This window comes from Theobroma cacao, chromosome 9 (assembly GCF_053813885.1).
Source record: "Theobroma cacao isolate CCN51 chromosome 9, ASM5381388v1, whole genome shotgun sequence".
In the NCBI taxonomy this organism is placed as follows: Eukaryota; Viridiplantae; Streptophyta; class Magnoliopsida; order Malvales; family Malvaceae; genus Theobroma; species Theobroma cacao.
In genome coordinates this window covers 50456103-50483878 of record NC_142647.1, presented here as the reverse complement: position 1 = coordinate 50483878, position 27776 = coordinate 50456103, and the positions used below count along the sequence as shown (strand labels likewise).

The window sequence follows — 27776 nt, the reverse complement described above, 5'->3', positions numbered from 1 at the left end:
GATGTGGTATGATTTGGTATTGTCAATGCATTAAATATAAACTTTTATTTTAATTCTATTAAAATTAATTGTTGATTAATTATTGTGAGGCATCTCACTAAATAAAAAATTATTGTAGAAATAAAATTATAAATTTTTTAAAAAATAAAAATATATTAAAATTATTTTTAAGAACAAAATTATAATTTTTTTTAAAAATAAAAGTAATTATAAAATTTTTAAAATTATTAGGGAATGGCCCCCCACTTATTTTATTTATTTAAAATTATTTGTTTTGGTACATAATTTGTCAAGTTTAATTCTTAAGCACTTTATGAAACAATAAATACCAAATGACTAGAGTGGTGGGCCGCTTTGTGTGGATTTTAATTTTTTTATAAAAAAATAATTTTAAATTACATAATATTAAAAATAAAAATAATAATAGTAAAAATAGTAATTTTAAATTTGAAAATACTATAAATAATAGTAATAATAATAAATTAAAAATAATTATTTTTAAATATCAATATTTTAAAAATGTTTTCTCATATCTTACTAAGCAAAACTTTTTATTTAAATAATTTTTAATTTTTTGAAAACATTTGATTTTTTATATCTTAATATATGCTAATATTAATATAATCATATTTTGATGATTCTAATAACAAAATAAAATTAAAATTGAGAAAATGTAATGTATTGAAAGTAATTATTCATAAGCTACATAATTTATATAATAAAATTATTAAAATAAAATGAATATTTTTTAAAGTCAAAATAAAATGAATATTAATTACATTTATTAAAATTTTCTTAATTTTAATGATGAAACTTTGTAAATTATCTTCCATTTTAATTACTACTTTTTTTATCTTATGTGTTTATAATTATTTAAAATTAATCCACTTTGTGAAAATAATTTTGGATCCCTCAATAATTTTGGCAAGTCATTATTTACTTTATTCAATTAATTATTTTATTTTTTGTTACTTATAAAAAATTATTTTATTTTTTATTCTTATGACACGAGTTGAAACTTAAATATAATCTTTTGCGACCTTAAACTCTGAAAAATAGAGTTATAAACCTTTAAATCATGAATCCACATTCTCAATTCAAAAAATATATATGATAAGTAGTAAAATATTTATATTTATATAATTAAGATTTACTCATTTTTTATTGATACAAAATTCGTGACATTTATCTTTTTTTAATATAATTTCCTAAATTTAATTTATACATAAAAAATAAAATTACATAAATATAATAAATCGGTTAAATTGAATCCAACCCACCTCTTTTTCTTCTTTTTGTATCCATAAAACGACATGGTTTAGTTTTCTTATAAAATCTTACCCTAGCCCTAGCAGGCTGCCCGTTTTCTCTAAACCCTCCCTCCCTTATTCGGTCCTGTCGTCGGCCTAACCTTTCTAGCAACGGCTCCCTCTTTCTTTCTCTTTCCTTTTTTTTTTCTTCTCTTCCCCTTCCTTCTGCCCCCAGTTTCATCTCTTTCTAAAAAAGGCTAGCTACCGATCTTCTCGGAGTGCAAGGTCTCCTTCACTCTAAAAACTGTATAATACCTTGAAATTTATCCTATCCGTATCACCTTTCTCTCCAAAAAAACATATTTTTCTTTCTCTCTGTCTAATAATCCATTCAATCAGGTAATTTTAATTCAATAATTCTCATTTAATTTTAGTTTTGTTTGTATTCTTTATGCATTCCTGTTTCTTTCTTCTGTAATAAGTGAACTGAAAGTAAATGATCTTTGCTAAATTGAATCTGGAATTGGTTATTTTGTATTTAATGTGTGTCTTTTTGATCTGGGTGTTTTTATTCTTCCAAAAGGTGTTAGATTTAGTTTTAATGGGTGGTGATTTTGAAGGGATTAGATAGATTCTAGCTTCAGATTATTGGATTATGTGTTATTGGGAGCTAGAGACTCTGTTTTTTGTGTTTTTGGAGTGGTTTTTACTTTGCTTCCTTGCGGATTGCTGCATCTATTGATGTTTTGCAGTGGTTTTTTTTGGAGCTCAACTGTTGTTATATGGGAAAGGAAAATGGAGTAAGACTCAATTCAATCAAAGCCAGATCGATTTTTAGCTCTTTTTAGTTTTTAATTATTATCTTATATTTGGGCATCTTTATTCTTTATAAATCTAATCTTTGTTCTGTATAGGGTTAGAAAAACCCGGAGATCTTATTTTGGTTTAATTGTTATCTTATTCTTGGGCATCCTTCTTCTTTATAAATCTAGAGAGGGAACTAGGGCAAAGCCAAGAACAAGATGATTATTCCAGTTCGCTGCTTCACATGTGGGAAGGTCTTTTCCTCACTTATCTTTTATTTTGTTTTTTGATTATCCCAAAAACACTGTAATAGAATAATATATACTCTATTTGTATTTAGATTTTTTTCGATTTAATGTAGGTAGGTAATAGCCTGAGGTTTTTGGTGACTGTGTTGCACTAACTTGAAATATTGGTTTGGGTATTCGTAGGTTATTGGTAACAAATGGGATACTTACCTTGATCTTCTCCAGGCCGACTACACTGAAGGGTTAGTAACAACCTCTCTTTCTCTCTATCTCGCTTGTTTAATCATTAATTATCTTCTTATTGATTATTTTTTGGCTTTATTGTTGTTGTTTTTTAATAGATTTTAAGTAATTTCGTTGTTGATATAAATTATCTATTGTGTTAATTGCATTGTTGTTGTAAGTGACTGCATATGATTGGTGATTTGGATGATTTCTTTGATAGATATTTTTTAAGAGCTTTTAAGAAAGCTTAATTTGGGTGTTTGAGGGTTTATGATTACTTAGTATTTGTATAACCAAGAAACTTTGAACATAATCTTTTCAACGAAATGGTTAAAGATGCTCTTGCTTGTTTGTCAAAGAAACATTTTTTGCATACCCCAAATGCAAAATTATCAGTGTTGGCTAATGTTACTTGATTGATGAAAATATGCATTCCTTCACCCATATGGAATAAGGAAATGTATCTAATCTAAGCACCCAAGCATGTATTTGATAATATTATGTTGAAAGTTGATGAGTAACAATCAAATTTATGCATTATTGATCATCTATGAATCTTGGTGGTCAGCCTAGCTTTAATACTCCGATTGGTATTTACTAGCATTAGTCTGTAGAGAATAAGTTGTGATTTGTTTGGCATGCAGAGATGCTCTTGATGCTTTGGGCTTGGTTCGATATTGCTGTAGGCGAATGCTTATGACTCATGTTGACCTCATTGAGAAGCTTCTGAACTATAACAGTAAACTCTCTCTCTGTCTCCCTTCCCAACCTTCAATCTATTTTGACTCTCTTTCTTCCTCATGTTTATGTGCATTTTATTGCTATATTTGTTTGGTGTCTCCTTCCACTTACTCTAAAATCATTTTTGCAGCTTTGGAGAAGTCCGAGACCAGTTGAGGAAACATCTAGAAGTTAGTCCTGCATGCTCTATTGCAGTTCTGACTGCCTATGTGATTCTAAGATTTGTGTAATGTGGAACGTAGTCAGAATCCAAACAATGAAAGACTTCAATAGTAGTCAACTTGTACTTTGGTTCTATAATGGATCATTTATACGTTTGAACCTACCTGGTAATTTTAAAATATTAAATTATTGGAACATTGTGCCTGTTGTTCAGAACTTTGCTATTTCCTTGGATAAATATTTAGTCAAAGGATATGGTTGAGGGATGTGATATGTTCAATAGTGGTCAATATGTTTGTATTTATTCCTCTTCATTTGGAGTCCTTTGTCAAGCAGATTTCTTTTCGAAACAAATCCAAATAGTCTATCTGAAGTGGCATTCCTATGCATGCGGATTACTCTAAACAGGAATTCCTTTTTGCTTTTATTTGAGTAAATTTTTAAATTTACTTCTATTATTTATGGCTGACTGTTTAGATGCGTCTTTACACCACTGTTTGTGTTGGGAATACTAAGATTCCATTATATGGTGGTTGTAGAACCAGCTCATTATGGTCACACCTGAGGCCAAAATTCTGCGAGCAATGCAATTGATGACAGGTACAGTATGCTGCTTCTAGGACATATACTGTCTTTTCATTAGGCTCTTCCTTGGCAAGCTAGTTGTAACCTGAAGTATTTTGGCAGATAACCGAATCAGACACATTCCAGTGATTGTTGAGAAGGGAATGGTCGGCATGGGCAGGTTCCTAGAGGATGATGAAATCTTGTGTGTTTCACCTGTTATGCCGCATACTTGTCGGACATAAGTAAGCAGAGAGCAAGTAAATACTGTGTTTTGTGCATCTTTCGTCGCGTGGCTTTGGCTTTATCTTTCCCATGTGTTAATATGCAACGATGTGAAATAAAATCATGTGGACTAACAGTTTAGTAATAAACATTATCGTCTTGCTTGGTATTCGTCTTATTTGTTTTCCACAGCAGGAGTGGAAAGCATAAAGCAGTATTTATTTGCTTGATTTAATTCGTAAAAAAATGTAATCACGTTTCACGTTGAGCCGTTAAAACTGACAATAAAATACTACTCCTTTCCGTAACATAAATTTTTTACTGCCTCCTTAAATATTTTTTATAGTTAATTCGTGAACTATTAAAATTACACTCTTCAAAATTAGTTGTAACTTTGATGTCACGTCAGCGACCATTCTAACAAAATTAAAAATTTTTGAATCTGGACGAAACAGAAGAGAGGTTGGACTTGAGAGTTAAAAGTTGAAGTTAAAACCCACGCGGACCATGGACCATCCAGTCTGGTGGTCGGTGAGGTCACTTCTAACAATTTGGGCAACAACCAACAGCTACTAAAGACTCCACTCATCTGCACCTCTCTGTGCGTCTTCAATAGTGCTCTTCTCGTCTCTTTGTTGACCCGCTCTTCATATTTGGATTTGTTATAGTGTAAGGAGAGACTGCCCCTCTCACTGCCAGCAAATTGCAATGTGAGCTGCCTCTCTTTCTCATTCTTTTCATACTGTTACCTTTACCATCTATATTTTGTCAAAGTTTCTCACGACTCAATTTGGATTTTTCCTTGAAGCAAAAGCTTTTTTTTTTTGAGTTTTTTCTACCTTTTTTAATCCTTGTTTAGGGTTTTGCTCATGACTTCAGTCTACTTGGTTGAATTACTCTGATATTCTTAAATGATGCTATATGGTAATTAGTAGTTGTAGCAGTAGTAATAAACAGGATTTTGCAGCCAGCCCCCGTGTTGGGTAAGTTCATAACTTGGGCAGGCAGTTACATATGTTTCTTGTCTCTCTGATTTTCTGATTCACATACTATACCCCTTGTACTGCATATTCTTTTCTGATATATAAGTTTGCACAACATGCCTTTGATGCAATTTCGTCTCTCATAATTTTTCCATAATAACAGTATGGTGGATTTGCCCTCCTTTCCCCCTGCCTTTACACCCATCGTTCTGAGACTCAGTTCAAGTAAAGAATTTCAATGGCTAGCATCATGCTCTTTTAGCATCATCACCTGCAAACTAGTAAGTCTCCTAATATGCTTTTGCTTATACCAGGGAGACTTTTGGTGAATTAGAGCTCTTTTTATATCTGTTCTTCTTTGTAGATTTCGGTTCCATTGCTCTTTAGCGATTTAAGATCCACTTAGAATTTTTCTTTTTCACTTTTATAAATTCAATACAATCTTGGCACTCACTAACACATCCTTAGCCTTTTCTTATTCATGTTACTTAATTTTTGGCCTAGATCTTGTTTGATAGTCACCTAGATTGTTTTTCTGGTAATGGTTGTTGTTATATAAAGTAAGATTGAGGTTGTTTAAATTGCTTAGCATTTCATTCAGCCAGTTTTTCAGTTTTGATTCAGAATATGTGGCTTACTGTTTGACATAAAAATGTTTGGCAAACTTAAAGTATACAGCTCTACACCATTATTTTGGAATGACTAAAAGATTCCAGTACCTGTATCCAGTTTTGGACACATATCCTGCTAGCTTAAATTTGGGATTTTGATGAGTGTAAGTTATCCATATCTACATCTGATGTCTATGCCCAAGTTGGAGCAGTTTATTAGTTGTTTTAAGTCCTCTAAAGGTTGCAGGATTCTAGCTATGTTTTCTTATCATACAGCTTGAAATATAATAAAATTGTAGAAACTGATATTAACATCATATGTAAACCTTTCTATCTTACATTATTCGCTTTAGGTCTGTCTTTGAACTGCAGTATCAGATTTGACATCAAGATGATGGAATTCACATTAACTCTTAAAGTTTAGGAGAATTTATAGGTATATCTAATTTCTTGTGCTCATATTTTTACATTGAGGATATTTGAAGTTACCTAACAAAAAAAATCATGTGGTGGAAACATAATATGACTCTGTTATTGAGTACCGTAAGTTGGCTAGAGTTTCAGGAGGAAGTAAACATGAGTAGCTTTGAGGGAGTCTGGGATAAGAATTTCTTGTTCTTTCTTTTTATATAGTAATGGTAACTTCTCTTGTTTTTTTTGGTCTATTTATTAGTAGCTTCAGTAGTTGAAAAGTCTACAAGATTGATGTAATGAATGAGTTATATGTCCTTTTATTTGGTACTTAATGTAGCTCCTTGTGTTAATTTTTCTACCCTAATCATCTGTTTATATTGTTAGAAAGAAAAGCAGAGTGCATCTTAACTAACTTTAATACTGTTTGTCAGATAATAATCTCTCTCACCCAATAAATTCAAATAATGTGTTCAATTATGTTCATGCAGGTCTACAAAATAACAGGTTTCATCAGCCATTTTTGTTTCAAAGGATACAGAAAGCTAAGTAATGAAAAAAAAGTTGAATGGAACAATCGGTGAAATTTTGTCCTATATTCTTATTTTGTATAAAAGTTGTCCATATTAGATTTTTTTTTTTACAACATTAATCTTGATAGCTTTATTTTCTACAGGGGATTTTCAACTTTCCATGCTCTTATTGCAGCGTTGGCTTCTCTGTACCTCCTATTTGTCTCAGATCTTTTTCATGAGGATTCCAGTGATGAGTTGATTGTTAATAGAACCTCTATTATATCAAACACGATATTAGGGGTAAGCTGATGTAGGAGGGATATTTCCAGACTTGTTTCACATCAATTTTTTTTGTCTATTCCTTTAATTCAATTTTTTTTGTCTATTAACGTAATGGTATGTGGTTTGCCAAGCACATTCAATGCTGCTTTACAAGTTTGCTGAACTTCACTCATGATGGTTTTTTTTTTTTTCTCCTCAAGTATGCCTGTAACATGCTTGGTAATGATTTGTTGATGGTTAGCTGGAAACTTCTTACTTATTAATATTCCGTTCCTTTATACTGTACAGTTCTCTATTGGTTATTTTCTATCAGACTTGGCGATGATTTTTTGGCATTTTCCGGCTTTAGGAGGTCTGGAGTATGTAAGTATAGAAGTATGCCTGATGTTATTTATATTATTGTTGATTAGATTATTTTCTTGCTCTGAATTGGGCCTAGTACTTGGAAGCAAATTAATTTAAAGCATCAACATAAGCAATAATTTGGTTCTTTTAATAAACTTTTGGCATTTGCCGCTCTCTCGTTCAAATACTTGATTACTTGAAATGTTGGCTTAGGGGTTCATGCTAAGTGGTTCAATTTGTTCATCTCCTTTATCTCTATCAGGTCCTGCACCATGGGCTATCCATGTTTTCGATTTTTCTCTCCCTAATAAGCAGTCAAGGGCAGATTTACATATTAATGGTTCTCTTCTCAGAGAGCACAACACCTTTTGTAAATTTGAGATGGTGGGTTAACGTATGAAAATTTGCTATTTTTATCTTCTCCGGTTCATCAACACTGTCTTACTACTATGACTACAAATCCAGGTACTTGGATGTTGCTGGTCAGAAGAGCTCTAACATTTATATCTACAATGGCATTGCATTGTTCTTTGGGTGGTTGGTACTGTCTATCATGCCTCAAATCTTGGTTCTTTACCATTGGCCTGCTGTTATTTTGTGCATTCTGGGCTCCATGTTGGCTCCTTGACATTAATTGAGATGAAATTGGGAATCATTGGCAGTGAAGCACTTTGCTTTTTTAACTTGAAGGGCATTTGTTATACGTGAAAATATCCAGAACACCTTAAAAAATGCTACGTTCCCTTTAGCGGGTTCTGTTTGTCTCTTGCCATGGCCTGTTAAGCATCTCTTTGTCAAGTTGTTCTTTAACAGTGTAAAGAAGAATAGAACTGTTATTTGTGAGGCAAAATTACTTTGCCCGTTTGGTCTGCAGAAGGAGATGTATGCTGGTACTTTGTTTAAAGGGGGTGTATAAGTTATATTCAGATCTCTTTGTTTTTGGTATTCTCTTCAACTTATGGAGATACACTAAGATTTTTGGACTTTCTGTGTTTCTTTTGTGACATGACCTATATCAGACAATTGTACTGCATTTTTGTTGGGATGGCACTAAAAGCTTTTTCCTCTTTTCTCTTAAAAAGTAAAATAATGTCATTTTTGGTGATATTTTTAATGGGTTTTATTATCGGGTGTATTGCTATCATAATTACGATAGTGTTAAATATCCTACAAAATAAAAGGAATGAGTTTCTTCTTTAGTCGTCTCCTTGGAACATCTGTTAAACTTTGAATCCATGCAGTTATCTTCCTGACATCATGTTGATGCTGTTACGACTTATGGGCACATTTCTGTGTGAAAAGACAAACTAATGAATTTCATGAATACAGCTTTTTGGCCTTTCATTTGTTTGATTTAGATCAGGGCTTTCTATTTGTTTTAGGTTATACGAATTAATTTCTATAATGGGAAAGGTTTGTTGCATCATCGACATTCAGGTCTATCATCTCTTGTTGCAAAGATCTCATTATGTAGGGTACATTATCTGTTCACCACATGATTTGTTTCAAAACGAACAAGTTCTTAAATTATTGGTGGGTATCCTGCCGAAATAATCAGAGCAAGACCATGAGAGGTTTTAAATATTGAATGACATGGTTGAAGTGTATTGTTTAAATTCCTTTTGCTTTCTCGTTCATTTCATTGTTACTGCTTCACTGACATCTTCTTCGATGATTTTAGATTGCAAGGATTTTTCTGTTCATCTATTTTTTTGCCCACATGCTTAACCATTTTGATCAGGTGAGTGGTGCTCCTTGGTCTAGTGTTTGAGTAAATGAGCTTAAGCTTATATAAGCAAAACTCTTATGCTATTATGGTATTATCTGTTTCTCATAATCTGGCGTGTTGTGTTCTGCAACCTAAAAGGTTCTTGTCTTTCCAATTCTACAATGTTATATATTTGAACAGGTTTGAAACTTAAGCTGAAATCAAATTGCAAATTCTTCAAATCAATCGGCAATCTACACGTGCATCTCTGCTCATGGCCATGCACAAATAAAGTCAAAACCCTAAATCCCAATAACTTAATGCTTTCTAGGATTTTGAATGAGGAAGTGCTAGAATTTCATATTTTTACAGTTATTTTGGGCAGGTTTTTATAAGAACTTGTGTATTATTTTTTTTATTTAATAGGGAAGCAAGTTTATCTGGGTTGTTTGATGTGTGTAGGACAAAATCGATATCATACATTAAGCCTTAGGCAGTTGTTTGTGTGTGTTAAGAGAAGATTGTTTGCATTAATTTGTTTTTTCTTTTATTTATTACAGGTTAAGAAGATATTTCCCTTGGGCTTCTACAGCTTGCTCACTGTACCTGCAATGTTGGCCTTGATGAATGTAGCATGGTTTTGGAAGATAATAAAGGGATTGATTAAAACAGTTTCAAAAGCAAGACACAGTGAATAATCCAAAAGTGTGTTTAATGGTGGGCCTGCAATGTGAACAAGACCCTTTGTTGTATCAAATTATGGATACTAATTGTAAAATGAGTCTGTAAAATCGATTGTTAGTGGTGTTTGGTGAATGTGAAGTGTGTAATGCAGACATGGTTTTGGGAATTGGTAAGAGAAGGAATTTGATCTTTGTGAACCAAGCGATGGTGACAAATTCGAGCATATGCAGCAAGCTAAGAATGCTTAATCGGTGATGAGGAGAACGATAGGAGCCAGTCATTTCATCATTCTCTGTGGAGCATTATTTCATCAGACATCATTCATCGAATGATGCGCGGGACCAATCCATATTTAGTAGGTGAGGGTCTAGGGTAATGGTCAAATGGGCAGGTCTTGTAATTGCCTTCGCATTAATGCGTTAGCTGGCCATAATTAATAACGCAACCCGTACCCATGGATCAAAAGTTGTACAATCGAAATCGTAGCAGTAGATCAGTAGTTGTACTCTTTTGTTATTAGCGCTGGATGGATGAGAATGAGAGTTGGCGATTGGCGAATGCGCTTTCCTTGGTCTGTCCACAGCATGTTGTGCCGACCTTTTCTCACCGCCCCACCATAAACTTGCCTTAATATTCTTCTTTTGGGTCGTCTTCTTTTTGTTTAATTTGCATCACAAGAAAAATCCCTTTCTTTGCTTCATTTTATTAAATACGACTTTTTGCCTGCCATCTTTTTCCTTCTTCCAAGCCAAACCTAGATCCGTTCGTTAAGATGGACAAACCCAGGGCGTTTATTACCACGACCAAATAAAGAAATTCACTGGATCATCTATGATTTGGAACTGGATCAATCAAAATACAACAGAAAACACATACATACATAATGCCAAATTACGTTTAAAGGGCATACATATTATATATCGAGATATATTGAAGCAAGCATGTGGAGGAGGTTGTGGTGGTGCGAGGCTTTCAAGCAGGGCGCGTCTGCGGCAGTTGGTAGGAGACCTCCGTCTTCGCCGCTGCTGTTGGAGGGATTGACAGTGAGAACCAATCCAGTATTCTGCGGTAGAAAACTTTGGTTATCTTCTACATCTTCTGATCCCAATGCAACCTCTGATTCCAAAAACGCAGGATCAGGAGCAGAACTGGAGAGCATAACATTCGCGGAGGCCAAGAAGCTAATGAGGCTGGTGAACGTGGAATCGCTCAAGACGAAGCTAGGAATGGAAGGCAAAGAGGTGATAGGTTACTCGGAGTTACTGGAGGCCTGCGAGAGCATGGGCGTTGCCAGATCTCTGGACGAGGCCATCGCTTTTGCACGCGTTCTGGATGAGGCAGGCGTTGTACTTCTATTTCGCGACAAGGTGTATCTTCATCCTGATAAGGTACCCATCTTTTAACCTTTATTTCTCTTGTATTAGTGTCTTTATGTCGACGTAATCGAATCCATGATTCTTGAATTTGAGAAGCGATTGAGAATGGATTTGCCAATCGAATCCAGTTCATGTTAAATATTATTCCCTTCCATTCTACTTTAGTGTGTTTGTCATTTCAGATGCTTCCTTTTTCATTGGCTTTGCCTTCGCCTCGCTTTGGATTTTGTTTTTCTGTTGTTTTTGTACATTCCGGGAAGAAATAAAAAAAAAAAAGCATCATATTTTGGCGATGGGTACCAAATTTTTCCTCACTTGAGCTAGTGATGAATATTCTTTTAACAGTATTAATGCTTGGCTTGTCATCTTAGATATGTTATTTATGCAATCAATTTGCATCATATTTGATTGCAAAATTTGTAAGACCACTTGGTATATTTCACGTAATTGTGATGGAAAAAGTCCTAATTGTTTACATTATTGCTCATGCATCCATGCTCCTATGCGTGTGCACAGATAATACTTGAACAGTGATACTATAATCTTCATGTACACAATTCACAAAATTCTTTTATATACTGTTCTTTCCTGGTAACAACACATATGAGAATTAAGGCATTGAAAAGCTGTTTCATGCAACAGTCTATAATATAATCTTCATGGACAGACTTCATAAGATTTGTATGTACTGTTCTTTCCTGGTAATAACATAGATGAGAATTAGGCATTTAAAACTTTTTGCATGCATCAATCCATAGCACAAAGGTTTATCTACAGATGGTTACCTTCAGTCATGTGTTGTCCAATCTATTTTTTTTGACATGACAATATTATGCTGTGTTTAGACCCAGAAAATTGTGTTAATGGCAATTGCTCAGTTGGTACCTCATTCAGCTTTGTCTGCACCTCTAGCCTTCCACCAAATTCTTCTTGACCCCATATTTAAACCAAATGGTACACTAAGCATTATTGCCATTATTCTCCCAAAGCCCTCTGCACTTCTCTTCCCCTCCTCTTCCCAATCCAAACCACTTATTTTTGCCATATTGCTGTTATTGCATTTTTCGTGTTCTATGCTTGCAATAACTCCAAATCATTCCGTCATTTCTCTCCTGCAGTCCTGTTATTAGCTCCTTTACTTGAGCTTCCAGAAGGAATATGAATCGCTAATGTAACTGATGTTCCTGCACTTTTACCCAACTCTTTTGCTCTTATACCATACGTGGATCTCAAAACTTATGTGGTTGTTTTCTCCCCCAAAGTTCATCGTACTTTTCTTTCTTAAGAATTACTTTTTTTTCCCTACTGGGAACCACTGAATATGCAGACTGATTTTGCTGAAACCCATTATCATTTGCTTAGGTGGTGGATCTTGTTAGAAGAGCAGTACCTCTTGCATTGACTCCTGAAGATGACCCCATTAGGGATGAGCTAAAGAGGCTGCAGGAGAAGAAGGAAGAGATTGATGTGTTGGCACATAAGCAAGTTCGCCGCATCCTTTGGACTGGTCTAGGATTAGCTGTGGTACAAGTTGGACTCTTCTTCCGCCTAACATTTTGGGAATTCTCGTGGGATGTTATGGAACCAATTGCATTTTTCACCACTACCACTGGCATAGTCATAGGCTATGCTTACTTCCTGTTCACTTCAAGAGATCCCACATACCAAGATTTGATGAAGAGGCTTTTTCTCTCCAGGCAGAGAAAATTGTTCAAGAAGCATAATTTTGATGTTGGCAGATTGAAGGAGTTACATAAGAAGTGCAAAACACCTCTAGATGCCTCTGCATCTATCCGAAATCGTGTAGGGTTGGAACTAGAGCTAGATGATGCCTTGCATAAGGATTAGCTGTGCCTCCACCAGCTCTTTGTTTTTGCGTTTTTTTGCCCCTTTCCTTTCTCTCTTTCTTATGTAGATGAATTATCACGGTAACCATCTGTTCCAATTTTCTTCAGAGTTAAGGCAAAGGTTTCTAACCTCTTACTCAAATCAAGCTTAAACTTATCCCAGCTTATCCATTTGTTCCTTCGTGTCAGTCCCTCTCGTTTCTTGTAGATAGGACAAGTCAAACCTTCTCCTCAATCTGAAAAAGCACCCTAGTCATTACACAGACAATATGCTACTGTCGCATCATCTTCATATACTTCACCATAGTTGTCATCCCAGCTCCTCACCCAATCATCAATTCACCAGCATGGAACAAGGTTTTTATGCTTTGTGCACGCACGCCATGAACGCACTTAAATACAAGACAAATATTGAAACAAACAGAAACCATACCCACCAAACGCCACTCACACAGAGCTTCGTTATCACAAAATCTAATGATACAGTACAATTTCTAAATAGTACAAATTAACTGAACCAACAATAACACACTAAAGAAAATTCAATTCCAGAGAAATTCAATCAAGAACTAGCGTCCATGTCCACTCAGGCCCTTGTGCTATCAATGACAAGGGAATCCACTGCAGTAGGTATATATGCAGCACAGAGGTCAGATTTATGATTTCTACAAGAAAAGTGATCTGTATTCATCTGCCTCTCGAGACATCTCTTCAGGGCTTCTGTCCTTCCTTTCCTTATCTAAATCCAGCGTTTCCTGCATTTCCTTCTCTTTCACATCTATCTAACAATGAACAACAGACAGTGGAAACACAAGTTATCCAAGGTTAGCTGATAAAAGCAAAGCAAATAGGAATATCTATCTTACTGCATCATAGATCTCATCGTTCCTCTCAAAGTCGCCCTCTCTCCTCGGAAGGATATGAATGTGAACATGAGGTACTGTCTGCCCTGACTGTGGCCCATCCTAAAGTACAAACAAACACGTATGCTACAAAATTTAGTTTTTAATGATCCAACATATGCTCTTTACAGAGCGGCAGTATTACCATATGGTGAGAACAGCCAAAAACTTCCAACAAGTATCACACAATCAATTTCTCTCATTCAATTTTCTATAAGAAAGCAATATTTTTTCATTCTCAAGTGATCACTTAAACACACTAATTGCTTGTTGTTGCATGAGAAAACAAATTACTAAACTTGAAATGGGTTAATGTACAAATAAACATAAGAGTTAACAGGAGGTACTCAGAAAATGCATCCAAAGAGTCACAAATACCAAGCTTGAGTACACCCCAGATTGAAGGGTTGAGGTCTAACTTGGCCAAGAGAATTAACAATAGGATGTGAATTTTACAATTTTTGAAAATATTAAATCCAAACTATAACAAAAGTACTCTAGTAAATGTTGTATTTTGGGAGAATTCGAGATATGGCTGAATGATGCAGCCTCTATTACAGGCAAGGAAAACATGGATGAACAAAGTATGGTAAGCACAGAACTGAAGTTCATCCCATTCATTACTGGTTGCTTAAGGCATTTAATTACAACAAGTTAAAACGTGGATAACAGCCTACAACACTTGGTTACATGCATAAGACAAGTGTTAAAATGCATTAAGAACTAAGCATGCATAACAACACGTAAATACATTAGCTGAGAGGAGTAATGGCGTGAGGCTTTCAGGTGTAAATCTTCCAGAAAAAAAGTGTTGTGGAGAAGGTCCTTGAAAATGCCTTGACTGCAAAATTCAAAGACAAAGATAGTGGTGAGACAGCACCAAGAAAGGGACCTGGTGAGTCAAAGGAGAAAGAAAACAGAGGCTATCACCACAACAAGTCTCAGTTCAGGAATAACACGCTTCAGATTTGTTCTCACTGTAAGAAACATAATCATGCAGGGAATAGTTGCTGGTTTAGGCCGAGCACAAAGTGCAGAATTTGCAACAAGTTTGGCCATATGGAAAAGGTTTGTAAAAACAAACCATACACGCAAGAAAAGACTGCTCAAACAGTAGAGAAAGCTGAGGTAGCAGATGAGCATCTCTTCATGTTACTGAGCAAGCCAAAATTCGAGCATCACAGGGACAAGCTGAAGGTTCTCAATGCAAGCATTAAGGGGGAATGTTGACTTTAATGCTTACATGTGCCAAGTGGAATGAACGCCATATGTCTATCCACTTGGATACGATGCATCTTGGTGCATGTTTAAGCTGATTTGAAAAGCTCAACGTGGTGCATTGCATGCTTAAGATGTAATCTGGTTTTGCACTTGTATTAGCTTGTTGAACAAGTGTTTTAATCCTGAAAATGTTGTTCATGTGTCTTCTACATATAAATTCGATTGGTATGAATGGTATAAACCCTCTGTTCATCTGCTAAGTGTGGTTGCCACCATAAGCCTCTGGTCATCCTTGTTTATGTGCTCATTAACAGACTCTCTCCAGAAGCTATATACCCTTCTTCACTCAAAAATTCAACTGTAAAGGCATCTCGAGGCAAGAGGCATCGAAAGGCAAGAGATGAAAACAAAAACACGAAAGAAAAGGCTTATAATTGAAAAACAGGAGGTGAGCAACCAAGAACAGCATAAAACCACGAACATAGAGGTCCCCATCTCTATCATCTCTACTACAGCCAGAAAAGAGGGAAAGCAAAATTTAAGAAGCTGAGGGTGCCAAAATATGATTTGGAAACAACAACATGATTGAGAAACAATGTCAAGTACTATGGCAAGTCTGAGACAAAAGGGAAACCTATTTACATTTAAATAAAAGTAATAGAGCATTTCCCATTCTCTTACTTGGATAGTAAAAGTGAGCGATGACGCTTTATGGTGGCACTCAAGCCCTCCACCAACCCTCTGTGCTGTTTGCCACAAATCACTGGTCTCATCAACGGTGAGATCAACAAACCGCTTAACTTCACGCCTTGGGCAGACAAGCACATGTGTACAATGTTAAGAAAACCAAATTCAAGCACGAATTCTTCAACAATGAAAAATGCATGATTTCCTAACAAATTGGATCCAAAACCATACCCGCTTATACAAAACAAATGCAACCTAAATTGTGATTGCATTTTAGCACGTAATGATTTAAATATAGTTAGAATAATTTTGTCAAGCTGTTTTCTTTACATCTTCCAAGGTGTATTGTACATACATACACGTCTGTGCGTGTGCAAGCCATCTACACTCCTCTCCTCCAAGCTGCAGTCTCAAGTTTACATCATTCCCATATGAACAGCTCAATTTGCAGCGAATGATTAGAAAGAAAATTACTTTATATTGTGTAGTCCAGAATCATGTATACCAAAAATGATTAAAAAAAAAAAACCCAAATTGGAGTTTAAAAAAAAAGGATATGACCTGCAAAGGAGAAAAAGGCAAATCAATGACGATTGATAATTAGAAGAAATATATAATAAAAGCAGGAAACACACACAGTTGGATGGAAAGATGATGAAGATGAATCTCGTCGGGTGATAATAGCAATGAAAAGAGTCTGTGGTGCTAATTAGTACTAGTTGTAATTACCAGGAACAACAGGACGGAGGTTGACCATCGCATAGGAAAGGGGGCTGGAATAGAAAACTTCCTTGGGATCAATCTTGTATGGGCCGAACGTATAGCACTCCGTTGACATCTGCTTCACCATATTGGTTGTAATGCCAATGTTTAGTTTTCGATTGACACAATTAATCAAGATGTTGGCATGTCATTTTATCAATCACTTGCCTTAGCAGTGAGGGCGGCGGTGGACGATGAGATTGTTCGGAACCCTCCCCAGGAAATCCTGATAAAGCAATTCCGACCCAGACCTAGAGAAGACAGCAGCTGCAACTTTGTCATTCCCTTCTCGGGTTTTCTTGCCTCAAATCCTTATAATTTAAAAACAATAAAAAAATTTCAATTATTTTAATTAGTTCGATTAACTCAATTTTTGAAATTTAAAGGATTGTTTTTAAAATATTATATCTACTATGCTGTATATTAGAAATCAAATACAAAAAGCAAACCACTAAAAAGTAAAAAGTAATAAAATGTATGAAAATCCTTGTAATTTTATGTGTTTTTTTATGGAACACGTATGCTATTTTTACCCACGTTATACCGTGTATTTACTGAAACCAAACGTCTGATGCTGGGTAATAAAAAGAAGAAGCTGAGGCAGTAAAAAGGAAAATACTAAACATTTTCCTTGAAAAAGAGAAGCGATAAGGTTTGGCTAGTATAGAAATAGACCAATGGAAAGGTTATTTTTTCTGTTACAGCTACGTTCGACTTCTACAAGTTGCAAGATAACAAGATAAGGTTGTCTGCAGGACTACTGCTAAGTGGCAAGGGCAAATCTAAAATCTAAAATCTTCTTCTGCCCTCCCCTATTCCCCAAACTAACTTCTTTTTTAATAACGAAGCTGATCACTTCTACTACTGTGGTCCGATCAAAAGTACAACATAAAGAAAAGAAAATGTTAGGTGTGCTCAGTGCTTCAAGTCTAACACTGGGTCTGGGTGGTGCGCCTGCTCCATTCACCGCCCAATGCGGCAATGGTGGCGCTGCCAAAACCTTAGCGCTGCCCACCACCAGCAACAACAATCGCACTCAATTGTTGATTAAGAGCTCATTCACTTCCACGTCCAGGACCACACCATCCTTTAGGACAGCCGTTGCTGCAGTTGACTCCGATCAGCTCACTCCCGACCAGGTACATATTCTCTCTCTCTCTCTCTCTTTCTCTCTCTGTCTCTCTCTCTTGTTTCTTCACCGCCGTCTATCAAATATCAAATAGCTGCATTAATTGGGTCTTTGAAGCATACTATATACTCTGCTTTGTCTCTGTTTGATTACGGTGTAGATATAATTAACTGCTTTTCATCAGGGAGAATACCTCATATTTGCCTTACTCATAGTATTGCCAAACCATTTTATAAGTCTTTTATGCACCCATGCATTCCCATTGCCTTCTTCCTTACAATGCAAAATAACTAGCTCAGCACAATTAATGTGGTCATCCTCAATAATCACAAAACTGGTTGGTAAAGCCCAGGCCTTTGGGATATACGATCAAGTAGGAACAAGGGTGGTAGGTTATGTACATAATTCAACAAGAAAGACTTGTTGCTTGTATTCCTATTGGAGCCAGCTGCCACCAGGTTTTATCTTTTCATGTTTGATTGAACAAAGTCATTTTTTGTTATTGTTGATAAAATTCCAACCAAGGCCAAATCTGTTTTACAATACCAATAACGTTTGAGACACTCTTGTTTTAATAAGCGGCAATGAAAAGCAACACATCGTTCACAATTCAAATATTCTCCCTTATAATTGTCTCAAGGTATCACTTAATTCCCTGGATTTCCAAAAGCCCATAACCTTTCATAATTAAGTAAAACCAATATCAGGAATAAAAATTGGAAATGTGACCTCATAGATAGATGCTTATTCTTCAAATGAGGAGCCAGTCTGATGATTGTGAAAGGATTCCTGTTATGAAATAGCTGAGTATGCTTTTTCTTTCATTATGATGATATAGATCTTCTCAAAGATCATGCTCTATTTATAAATAGTTTCAAAGTGCTGTGAGATATTATGAGTGCCAAGAGGCCGTGCCGTAACTATGTTTTTTGGTTGTATGGCTTTATACATTCTCATTCTGAAATTCTTCTTATGTTTCAGCAACAAGCCAAAAAATACTATTTTGTTGTTGCAAATGCGAAGTTCATGTTGGATGAAGAGGAGCACTTCCAAGAGCTCTTGTTCGAGAGACTGCGGAACTATGGAGAACACAATAAAGAACAGGATTTCTGGCTTGTGATCGAGCCCAAGTTCTTGGAAAAGTTCCCTGACATTACAAAGAGGTTGCGCAGGCCTGCTGTTGCTCTGGTTTCAACTAATGGTCCCTGGATTACGTAAGACTCAGACCCAACAAAATATATATGTTTTGGTTTTAGCTTCTTTTACGTCATCTTTCCTTTATGCCTGATGCATAAATTCCCAATATCAAAAGGTGGAATTAATGCCAAGACTAGTATTTACACTAGTATCATTTGCTTGACAACCTTGGTAAGGACTTCCAGGAAACAGTAAATGCCTACAGTGGAGCAAGTACCAGAGATAACCTCAAAATTGATACAACCACATGACTCAATTGTAGTTGTATCCTTAGTGCCTTTGTCTGGGTGGTACAGTCATACTCTGGTATGATAAACCATATTTCAAAACGAAAAGACGGGGGGAAAGAGCCATACTCCAGCTTGTCTAGTTCTTTGCTGTGTTGATAGCTTTAATTTTGACACTGCCTGCAAAAGTGCCGCTTAGGTTACAAATGACTGGAAAGAAACCAATTCTCTTTGCCCTAGGTGGAACACAAACACAATTACATACCAAAGAACATATATGTGAGTTCATTCGCTTCTGAACTTTTTATTAGTATGACTTAGCAATAGTTTTAAGTCACATGGTATAGCAGGAGAAGACTTTATTAACCTTTCCATTTTATAGAAGGTACCATATATAAGTCATTTTATTGCATGGTATAAAAGTTAAATTCATCTTTTTGCTTTGCATTGCTTGGCAGATTTATGAAGTTGAGGTTGGACAGAGTTTTATCAGATAGCTATGAAGCTGACAGTCTTGAAGAAGCTTTAGCCTCCAATCCTACCACTCTGGAGTTTGAGAAGCCAGAAAACTGGGTGGCACCCTATCCAAAGTATGAATTTGGATGGTGGGAACCCTTCTTGCCAAATGCAGTTAAAGAATCTAAAGTATAGCATAATTGGCTCTCGATTTTTGTGTAGTTGGTTTTGTTTCCCTAACAGATTAAAGATTGTGATTGTGATTGCATATGAGTTGGTACTTGGTAGAGACAATTCAAAATTTATACTTGTGGAAGTAACTGCCAAGCTAATATCTTAACTCCAAGCATCTAGATCTTTTCAGAGGTTTTCATTCCAAACTTTTGACTGGAAACTCTTGATTCCCCCTTTCTTGAGGGATCGAGTATTAGTTCAAGAGTTGCCTAAGAAAGGAGTGCAACTTGCTGTAGCTCTTACAATGAGACCTTCTAAAATAGCTCGAGTCCTCATGTTTAAGGATTATATGCCATGCGACTGAAGGTTTGTGCCTAATTCTGTTACTAGTCGCTTTGCAATAGATTATCAAAAAAGGCATAGCAAATCTTTTTGCTTACTGTCATCTTCTCTGTTAAGAGTTTCAGATGTTTGTCTAAGTACCAAAGAATGGCAGCCTGGCAGGGCACATTCAGGTGTATAACGTACGAAATGTTTCTTTGGTCTGGGTGTAAAGAAATAGAATCCGTATGAAATGTTTCTTTGGTCTGGGTGTAAAGAAGTAGAATCCGTAGTGCAATTTGAGCGGATGATTCTCTCATCTAAGCCGGAGTCCCTAAAAGCGCTGTAAGAAACCATGGCACATAATCCGTATGAAATGCTTGCCAATGGTAAGTTGCTCAACAAAAGTGCCAAACCCTGTTAAAACTGGCAAAATACAGACCGGAAAAAAATATTATGGATCATAACTTTTATCACCAACAGGCCATGTATGGTGAGAAATGTAGAGAAATTAAAATAGGATAAATTAATATGAAATGAAAAGAAATTGCATAACTAGAACAAGTCCATATCGGGGGCATCGGCATCTGATCTCTTATCTAAGCTGTATTTACTATCCCTGTTGCCTTGACATGATTAGTGCTAAGCTGTATTTATTATCCCTGTTGCCTTGACATGATTAGTGCTGCTTGTGATGGAAAAGAGATGCTGGGAGTTTCTGGAGAACCTTTTCATCTATAACTGCGTACTGCCTCTTTATTTCAGCCAAACTTTTCCCTGCATAGGCATCCCCGGCATCCTCATGTTTCTCATATAGCATTGGCACCGTCAGCAGCATTACGAACACTGCATCAACAGCGGAGAGCAGAATCAGAACGCATCTTGCCAACATGTTAGTGGAGATAACATCCTAACATCGCTGCTGCGTTCGCAGCTTAATTTCATTAGCTTAGAAATTAATTGAAAGGCAGAAGACGTAAACCTTGGGAAGCCTTTGTTTATCAATTACCATAGAAAAGACTAGATAGAAACCCACCCAAGTAAAACAGGGTCAAAAAACTAAACCAGCTGCCAACAACCGAGAGAGCCCACAAGACCACAATCACCTGCAAAGGTCACAACGAAAACCTGATGAAATATATTTCTTACTTATTGCTACAAGACAAACAAAAGCAATAGGTTGATGCCAAGGTACCGCGAGAAATTTCTTCAAATCGTTCCCAGAAGCAACGTCCGGAAAAGTTGCGGATGCCCGGTTAAATTCACTTCTCAGCAAAAGGGCAATCTTGACAAACAGATCCTCTGGCAATGTAACTTTGGGGAATTCTGGCGGAGAACTATTTTAAAATGTGGCGAGGAAAAGTATAATTTGGCAGTATATATATATATTCCATCCGAAACTGCGAGAACAAAAAAGTCACCATTACTCTCATAAATCCCATCACTGCCAAGCTGGTTGAATATTAATGCTTAACTAATACGTTTGCGAGAGTTACATATCATCTCCCACCTATTCTTAAACTTTATATAGAGGGCAAGTTAAGCGCTTATTGAGACGAGCAAAAAGGCTCTGCTCATTGTATGTATACAAGGTTGTGTAATGAGGAATTTAAACCATTACTTGGAAAGGAATTTAAACCATGCATCACTGGAAAAAAGCGTGACATCTGCAGCATATAGAGAAAATATGACATAAACAAGCTATATATATATATATGGGATGCAAGAAATTGAAAGTAATTTTTGTTGGCATAATGAAGATACCAATGGCTGGTTTTAAGCTCCAGGTGCCTACTCTAGTAGCATCAGTACTCTTAAAATCAATAAAGGAGGATAATGTCGAGACCATTCTAGTTAGGTAACATAAACAGGAGGAGTAATGATTTTAAAGATGCAAAAACACACAGCGAATACCTGGGCAACTAATTAAGGTAAGAAACTTACATATTGAAGAAGGAGGCTAAATTGGACCATAGGAACAATGTTGCGAAAGAGAGAGTCAGGGAATGACAAACAAAGGTAAGCAAGTGATAACCTATACCCTCAAAAAGAAGCCATATCACCGTTGTACCGGCAAATATGCCCGCTGAGATCTTCTGGTTTCGCCATAGTATAATGTTGGCGGCTGAAAAGGTCAGTAGGCAGCTCTTATGACATGTGGATTCAAGAAAACAAATGACCTATCTCCTATCAACAATGTTATAATGAACAGAAGCTGATATTTAATTATATTCATTCTAGGCAGAGTCCAGAGCATTTTCAGACTGTATAACTTGTTCCGTTAAGGATAGACTGCAATTCAATCAACTAAGATTTGTAATTAATACCCTATTTTCCATTTCCCCCGCTCTTTTCAGCAAACATCAGAAAATTTGCTTTCTAATCTAACTTGGGGTTTGCGTTTGAGTTTTATTTCCTTTAGTGTTTTTCTTTTTTTTTCTTTTTTCTTTTGTTTTTCTAATCAACGCCCCAGTTTTGCAGTTAAAGTGAAGGTGACTTTTCCACCTGAAAATATCTAAATTTCACTTTGAGGCAGTTCCATGAGATATTAATAGTAGTAATGATGCGACAAATGGTGCACCGAATGAAATGGATGGTGTAACGTACGCAGATTGGTTTGCATGGTGATCATAAGAATAAACCATTGATATAGAGCTGAAACATACTCCGTTTAACGTAAAAAAGAAAAACAGATTACTCTAATAGGCAGCTGGGAGGAGATAGTTACGTTGTCCACCACCAAGGACCACATGAAGAGGCTTCTCACGACCAAACAAGCGCTTCTTGGAGGTGACAAATAAGGAGGCGTATTTGTCATATCAGAGTCAGAGGAGGATGACTGGTTTTCCTCTTCCTTGTTCAGAAAATCAGAATTAACTTCATCCGCCCAATCCAGCATGTTTACCTACAAATATTACAAAGAATGTATCAAATTGTATAGCAATAAAATGGTTCAAACTTGAGATGGTACAGAGAGACAAGTGAGAATTTGTTTCTTGCCTCTTTTATTATTATTATTATTAATCAAAGGTAAGGATTACCTCCTCCTACTTCTTCTGGCGGTTCCCTACGTGCAACTGTGTCTTTTGTCCCCAGGAAACTGAAAAATTCAAAGGCAGTTATAGAGTGTACGATTTCTCAGATTCTTGCGCCCTGTCATCGCAGCGAGCTTTAAAGATGTTTGCAATTGAGGAAATTTTCCTGTTGACTCAAATCTCAAATAGATTTTGATTGGTTGGAGATATTGTTTTGTTACAATAAACACCAATTAATTATCATCCAAATAAGCACAAGTTTAATTAATCGTAAAATAAATCGTACATTAAAAAAAATTTAAGGTGGTTTAGCATTTCGATTTGTCTATATATATCCATGAAGGAGAAAAGAACAGATGCACTAGACTATAAAGCACATATAAATCATCAACTTTCAAACTCAACTCATAGCCAATCCGTAACACTTTGACGCGAAATATATAATCCCAAACACAAAACACATTCACACTCACCCTTCATCTGATTACGAGGTGTCCACACATTTAATCTTGTAAATCTTAACTTTTTCTTACATATTTTTCTGATAAATATTAGAGGGAAGTATGTAGCTTGTATAGCAATATCCCGACTCAAATCGGTGTCATCTATATTAAAATAGACTATTCTACATGACAGACCTTTCATTGCTTATGCTGAAAATTGTAATCATTGATAATTGTTCGGCACTACTTTTTTCAACAAAAGCCGGTTATAAATCAGTCAGGCGATATGCTATTTTGAGGCATAGAGATGACAAAACATAGGGACTATATATGCAGCTGGGCGAACAATAGTCCAAGCGATTGGAGATATATTAACTTCCAAGTAATACATAGCAACAATTAAATCTTATTCATAATTCATCTCCTTAGGCATATACACCAACTACAGAGAAAAAAAAAATGGGAACAAGAAATATGGAAGCTGTAGGCTTGCAGGGAGCACGCAGCTTCCCCTATAACAGTCCCCAAAGGCTATTCTGCTAGAAAGAACTTTACCCGAAAAAATTAAAACCATCTGTTCTCTTATTTTGTTTCATAATGTTACGTTGTCTTCATATTGAACAAGTCTAAAAGAAAAGCTCACAACTTCTTTACCAACAGATCAACTCCATTTTCTGGCTCTATTACCAACCTAAGGGCAGGAGAATGGTTGTACTTGGGAGAAAGGGAGAATGAGAAGTTGGACAGAAGGAGAGACATTAGTACTTTCAGTTCAACCATGGCCAAGTTCTGTCCAAGGCAGACCCGAGGGCCAACCCCAAATGGCATGTACATTTGTGGAAGCTTACAAGCACCTGTTATCCCATTTGTAAATCTCTCCGGCTTGAATTTGTAGGACTCTGGACCCCAAATTTCAGGGTCAGTGTGCAATGTCAACACCATGGTCCAAATGTTCACACCCTCCGGAACAAGAATGTCCCCAAATTTCATATCCTTGAAGGCTTCCCTTGACACCACAGCTACTGGTGGATAGAGCCGCAATGATTCGTGAATTACCATAGTTAGCTGCATTAAATAAAGGATCTCAAGGTTACTGTTATATTTTTTTTCCTAAATAACACCAGATCAAAGACATTGCTTAATGTATATGAAGCACACTTTAGTAATGTCAAAAGCCTTCACGGTCCTAGTTAACCATGTCAGTGTCATAAGTGAGTAGTTGTAATAATTCATACTGATACCTGTTTCATCTTGCGAAGCATATCAGCATCTGGAATACGACCTCCACAAACTTCTAGAACCTCTGCCCGCACACGATCCTGCCATTCTTGATTGGCAGCCAAAAGCATGAGGCACCAGGTGGCTGAAACGGCAGTAGTCTCATATCCAGCCAAGTATATGTTCTTGCAGTTATCAACTACGAACCGATCAGTGGCTTCTTGACTCAGGTCACTGTTTTTAGCACCCTCAAGCACCATTTGCAGTAAGTCCTTCTCGTATGCAGCCTCCTTTCTCTCCTTCACTACCTGCAGTATCAAATCACGCACCTCTTTTTCTAGTGCCCAAGCTTCTCTGTTGCTTTTTGTGGGAAGATACCTGTAATGAGTAGTAAAATAATCAATAAAAAATTTTAAAACAAATTATACAAGCGGTATTGCCAAAGACATCTGAGTTGCTTGCATGATTATTTCAGTGAAGATGTTCATGCATCAAATGTGACAGGAAATTGCAGAGGAATGCTCACCTCATTCCAGGCACGCCAGTGGATAGACTTTTCTTGGACATGGCCTCCTGGAGAGCTCTTAGTTTCAAGAAGATTTCTTCTCCTCTAGAATAATTGCTTCCGAAACAGGCTCTTGAGATGACATCTCCAGAGAAGCTTCTCATGTACTCGTCAATTTTGATGTCAGCGAGTCCACCCTTGGCCTCTATTCTGCTCTTCCAAGAGTTGAGTAGTGTAAATGTCGACTCAATAATTAGGTTCATCATTCCCTACAAGAGGTTTCAAGTCGATAAGTATCATACAAATCACACAACACATACATGTAGTATTCAACTATTCATATATTTAGCGATCATACCTTAACCTTGTCCATGTATAATTCAGGAGCAAGAATTTTCCTCTGATGAGCCCATACAGTCCCATTTGAAGTTAAAATGCCCTGACCAAGCAAAGGACCACGCTCTTTGTGCTGATAGGAAGGCTTCCCCAAGGATAAGGACGTGCATGTGGTAATCTCTCTCACCGCATCAGGTTGAGTCACAAACAAGATTTGAGTGTTACCAAGAGAAAAAACAAATACTTGACCTGCCAATGAATGCAACAACATATGGGTCGACATTCAATCATATGGAAGTATTTTAGTTCAAAATGATGCTGCTAGCACAGGAAGATGAAAAGTAAGAAAAAGTGAGAAAGTCAAAAATAACTCCAGCATTATCGGTTATTATTACTATCTGGGTAAATTAGTGCAATACTCGAGCATCTGCTGTAATTAATGGATCGACGGGTATTCCTCTGACAAATAGATGTACATGATAGAATTAATTGTAAACGCGCATGCAATGCATACCATACTGTTTCCTCCATTGCTCAAAGAATGGAAAGAGAAGTGCAGCGCAGTTGTGAGTGGCAGGGGGTTGCGTGCTGGGAGTCTTAACAACGTTGGATTGGGCCTTCTTAATCTCTTGAATGTTTCCAAGCAGCAGAGTTGGAGGCGGTCCTTTGATGCCTTGCCTGCCTAGTCTTGCTCGAAGCTTGGTTGGCTTCACTACCAACCCATTATACAGGCGTACCAACAATCCAAAGAAAGCAAGAAGCACCAGAGCAAGAAAAATCTTGACATAAAACTCAAGTTCCATGGCCAAACTCTTATTATTCTGGGAGACTTTCTTTCCTCCAGGCCACCAAAACCGAAAAAAGCGAAAAGACTTCTATGCTGGGCGTGGATGACTTTGGGGATTGTTTGGGTGCAAATTGACATATATAGGGAACGAGGTAGGATGGTTTGGTCGTAAAGAATAAACAGAAAATATTTTGCGGAGTGTGAATTGTAACATAAAGACTTTAATGTGAGGTCTGGTCAATGTAAGTTGTGGAGTGAGAATACTGAAACAGCATTGATTAGTCTTTTTTATTATTATATTATAAAAAGAAAAGTCTTCAAACCAATAGGCAAGGCAGCTTGGTCTAAAGATAACTTTTCTCTTGGTTGGAAATTCAGAAAAATTAGTTTGCTTTACTTGCAATTGCAACGGGGGTTTCATTTTCACATTTTTTAAAAGCCTTGGTCTAAAGATAACTTTTCTCTTGGTTGGAAATTCAGAAAAATTAGTTTGCTTTACTTGCAATTGCAATGGGGGTTTCATTGTCACATTTTTTAAAAGCAATGTAAACTTGGGGGGTTTATTCTCTTATGTCTGTCCCATGGCCCATAAACATGTTGACTCTTGGACTTTGTAGTCCAAGTCATCAACCAACTTGATCGTGTGAAGCACGCTCAAGTTCCTTCCCCGCCCTCTCTCGCGGGTTACTTGCATGCTTCACATCCACACACGTCAAGTTCTCACTGCTTTTTCTCCCTCTCTCTCTCTCTCTCTCAGAAAAGAAAAGAAAAGAGAGATGAAGAGCAGATTCAGGCCCATTGAATCGGAAACACGGAGTAATTAGCTTAAAATAGCAGGGTAGGTGAAGTCCCAGAATTCCAGAGGCCAATGATCCATGGTTGAACTAGCTAGCTTTTGTCGTTAAATTAATGAGTTTGTACCTTTCAAAGAGAAAAATTAATGAGTTTGCATATAACGACGGTCAATACTGGCCAACCCTATCCCACAGTATTGGTTGGCCATTTTGGACCTTGTTATCATCATTATCATTATCGTTATCATTATCATGGTACAAATTAAACTTTTTCCTTTGTTTCTATGTGATGCAAAATCAACAGGATGATGTAATAAGCATTCATTTTCCCAAAATCCTATTGGTTATCGTCCTTATTCTTAACAGATGAATGCTTGCTCCGCTAGCAGTCGCTGGGCCGGAGGAGCAAACAAATAATTTTGTGTTTAGACTTTAGGAAATTAAGTGAGAAGACAAGTAACATTTTCATTTCTCAATGCCACTGAAACTTTTTTTTTCTCTCGCAGATGGTTACAATTAAATTTCTGTGATTAGCATTATGGTGGGCATGGAAATTTGGCGAATCATTTTCATTATTGTTGGCTGGCCTATTTCCTCCATA

At 36.4% G+C, this 27776-nt stretch overlaps 6 protein-coding genes and 1 pseudogene across 12 annotated transcripts; 4 read left to right on the top strand and 3 right to left on the bottom strand.

The window, feature by feature from the left end:
* The first annotated feature begins 1360 nt into the window (after positions 1-1360).
* On the top strand, positions 1361-3835 carry LOC18591123 (DNA-directed RNA polymerases I, II, and III subunit RPABC5). 2 transcript variants are annotated; one of them, XM_088809382.1, is made up of 6 exons: positions 1361-1649; positions 2003-2050; positions 2243-2308; positions 2486-2544; positions 3172-3266; positions 3399-3835. In XM_088809382.1, exons 3-6 carry the CDS (start codon positions 2273-2275, stop codon positions 3422-3424), a joined length of 216 nt encoding a protein of 71 aa, XP_088665508.1. In that variant the 5' UTR covers positions 1361-1649; positions 2003-2050; positions 2243-2272; the 3' UTR covers positions 3425-3835. The 2 variants fall into 2 exon arrangements, with proteins under 2 accessions (XP_088665508.1, XP_017981972.1); XM_018126483.2 differs by lacking the exon at positions 2003-2050 and having other exon boundaries at positions 1362-1649.
* An 897-nt stretch (positions 3836-4732) lies between these two features.
* Positions 4733-9959, top strand: LOC18591121 (TRAM, LAG1 and CLN8 (TLC) lipid-sensing domain containing protein). Of its 2 annotated transcripts, none has more exons than XM_007017060.3 (9): positions 4733-4929; positions 5366-5483; positions 6716-6804; positions 6901-7039; positions 7310-7384; positions 7629-7750; positions 7832-7907; positions 9048-9107; positions 9635-9959. In XM_007017060.3, the coding sequence occupies exons 2-9, from the start codon at positions 5367-5369 to the stop codon at positions 9770-9772; spliced, it is 816 nt and encodes a 271-aa protein (XP_007017122.1). In that variant the 5' UTR covers positions 4733-4929; position 5366; the 3' UTR covers positions 9773-9959. The 2 variants fall into 2 exon arrangements, with proteins under 2 accessions (XP_007017122.1, XP_007017123.1); XM_007017061.3 differs by lacking the exon at positions 4733-4929 and adding an exon at positions 5040-5202.
* A 150-nt stretch (positions 9960-10109) lies between these two features.
* On the top strand, positions 10110-13123 carry LOC18591120 (calcium uniporter protein 1, mitochondrial-like). 2 transcript variants are annotated; one of them, XM_007017059.3, is made up of 3 exons: positions 10110-10826; positions 10893-11146; positions 12497-13123. In XM_007017059.3, exons 1-3 carry the CDS (start codon positions 10700-10702, stop codon positions 12980-12982), a joined length of 867 nt encoding a protein of 288 aa, XP_007017121.3. In that variant the 5' UTR covers positions 10110-10699; the 3' UTR covers positions 12983-13123. The 2 variants fall into 2 exon arrangements, with proteins under 2 accessions (XP_007017121.3, XP_007017120.3); XM_007017058.3 differs by having other exon boundaries at positions 10110-11146.
* Positions 13124-13411: 288 nt separating this feature from the next.
* FHIT (FRAGILE HISTIDINE TRIAD) lies at positions 13412-16918 on the bottom strand. 3 transcript variants are annotated; one of them, XM_018127342.2, is made up of 5 exons: positions 16722-16908; positions 16519-16629; positions 15786-15932; positions 13848-13946; positions 13412-13759 (listed from the first exon to the last, which is right to left on the bottom strand). In XM_018127342.2, the coding sequence occupies exons 1-5, from the start codon at positions 16833-16835 to the stop codon at positions 13754-13756; spliced, it is 477 nt and encodes a 158-aa protein (XP_017982831.2). In that variant the 5' UTR covers positions 16836-16908; the 3' UTR covers positions 13412-13753. The 3 variants fall into 3 exon arrangements, with proteins under 3 accessions (XP_017982831.2, XP_017982830.2, XP_088666194.1); XM_018127341.2 differs by having other exon boundaries at positions 13412-13763; positions 16722-16903; XM_088810068.1 differs by lacking the exons at positions 13412-13759; positions 13848-13946 and adding an exon at positions 14474-14724 and having other exon boundaries at positions 16722-16918.
* A 342-nt stretch (positions 16919-17260) lies between these two features.
* EMB3143 (YCF54) lies at positions 17261-19942 on the top strand. Its single transcript, XM_007017055.3, has 3 exons — positions 17261-17692; positions 18664-18896; positions 19565-19942. The coding sequence occupies exons 1-3, from the start codon at positions 17456-17458 to the stop codon at positions 19755-19757; spliced, it is 663 nt and encodes a 220-aa protein (XP_007017117.3). The 5' UTR covers positions 17261-17455; the 3' UTR covers positions 19758-19942.
* Positions 19943-20492: 550 nt separating this feature from the next.
* On the bottom strand, positions 20493-22956 carry LOC18591117 (reticulon-like protein B5; annotated as a pseudogene). Its single transcript, XR_016028335.1, has 5 exons — positions 22786-22956; positions 22002-22182; positions 21253-21394; positions 21094-21163; positions 20493-20903 (listed from the first exon to the last, which is right to left on the bottom strand). The product of XR_016028335.1 is annotated as a reticulon-like protein B5 (transcript).
* A 962-nt stretch (positions 22957-23918) lies between these two features.
* On the bottom strand, positions 23919-26565 carry LOC18591116 (cytochrome P450 714C2-like). Its single transcript, XM_007017053.3, has 5 exons — positions 26109-26565; positions 25617-25843; positions 25280-25527; positions 24777-25131; positions 23919-24600 (listed from the first exon to the last, which is right to left on the bottom strand). The coding sequence occupies exons 1-5, from the start codon at positions 26395-26397 to the stop codon at positions 24175-24177; spliced, it is 1545 nt and encodes a 514-aa protein (XP_007017115.3). The 5' UTR covers positions 26398-26565; the 3' UTR covers positions 23919-24174.
* Between the last annotated feature and the right edge of the window lie 1211 nt (positions 26566-27776).

Excerpts from the sequence above, each read along its gene's own strand:
- LOC18591123 (XM_088809382.1), top strand. The coding sequence starts at position 2,273 with ATGATTATTCCAGTTCGCTGCTTCACATGTGGGAAG. Across the intron at positions 2,309-2,485 it reads GCTGCTTCACATGTGGGAAG|GTTATTGGTAACAAATGGGA; the intron begins GTCTTTTCCTCA and ends GGGTATTCGTAG. Across the intron at positions 3,267-3,398 it reads GAAGCTTCTGAACTATAACA|CTTTGGAGAAGTCCGAGACC; the intron begins GTAAACTCTCTC and ends TCATTTTTGCAG.
- LOC18591121 (XM_007017061.3), top strand. The coding sequence starts at position 5,141 with ATGGTAATTAGTAGTTGTAGCAGTAGTAATAAACAGGATTTTGCAGCC. Across the intron at positions 7,751-7,831 it reads CCTTTTGTAAATTTGAGATG|GTACTTGGATGTTGCTGGTC; the intron begins GTGGGTTAACGT and ends CTACAAATCCAG. Across the intron at positions 9,108-9,634 it reads TGCTTAACCATTTTGATCAG|GTTAAGAAGATATTTCCCTT; the intron begins GTGAGTGGTGCT and ends TATTTATTACAG.
- LOC18591120 (XM_007017058.3), top strand. The coding sequence starts at position 10,700 with ATGTGGAGGAGGTTGTGGTGGTGCGAGGCTTTCAAGCAGGGCGCGTCT. Across the intron at positions 11,147-12,496 it reads TGTATCTTCATCCTGATAAG|GTGGTGGATCTTGTTAGAAG; the intron begins GTACCCATCTTT and ends TCATTTGCTTAG.
- FHIT (XM_018127341.2), bottom strand. The coding sequence starts at position 16,835 with ATGACAAAGTTGCAGCTGCTGTCTTCTCTAGGTCTGGGTCGGAATTGC. Across the intron at positions 16,630-16,721 it reads CCGCCGCCCTCACTGCTAAG|ATGTCAACGGAGTGCTATAC; the intron begins GCAAGTGATTGA and ends ATGGTGAAGCAG. Across the intron at positions 15,933-16,518 it reads TCCGTCCTGTTGTTCCTGGT|CATGTGCTTGTCTGCCCAAG; the intron begins AATTACAACTAG and ends TAACATTGTACA.
- EMB3143 (XM_007017055.3), top strand. The coding sequence starts at position 17,456 with ATGTTAGGTGTGCTCAGTGCTTCAAGTCTAACACTGGGTCTGGGTGGT. Across the intron at positions 17,693-18,663 it reads ATCAGCTCACTCCCGACCAG|CAACAAGCCAAAAAATACTA; the intron begins GTACATATTCTC and ends CTTATGTTTCAG. Across the intron at positions 18,897-19,564 it reads ACTAATGGTCCCTGGATTAC|ATTTATGAAGTTGAGGTTGG; the intron begins GTAAGACTCAGA and ends ATTGCTTGGCAG.
- LOC18591116 (XM_007017053.3), bottom strand. The coding sequence starts at position 26,397 with ATGGAACTTGAGTTTTATGTCAAGATTTTTCTTGCTCTGGTGCTTCTT. Across the intron at positions 25,528-25,616 it reads TATACATGGACAAGGTTAAG|GGAATGATGAACCTAATTAT; the intron begins GTATGATCGCTA and ends AACCTCTTGTAG. Across the intron at positions 25,132-25,279 it reads ACTGGCGTGCCTGGAATGAG|GTATCTTCCCACAAAAAGCA; the intron begins GTGAGCATTCCT and ends TACTCATTACAG.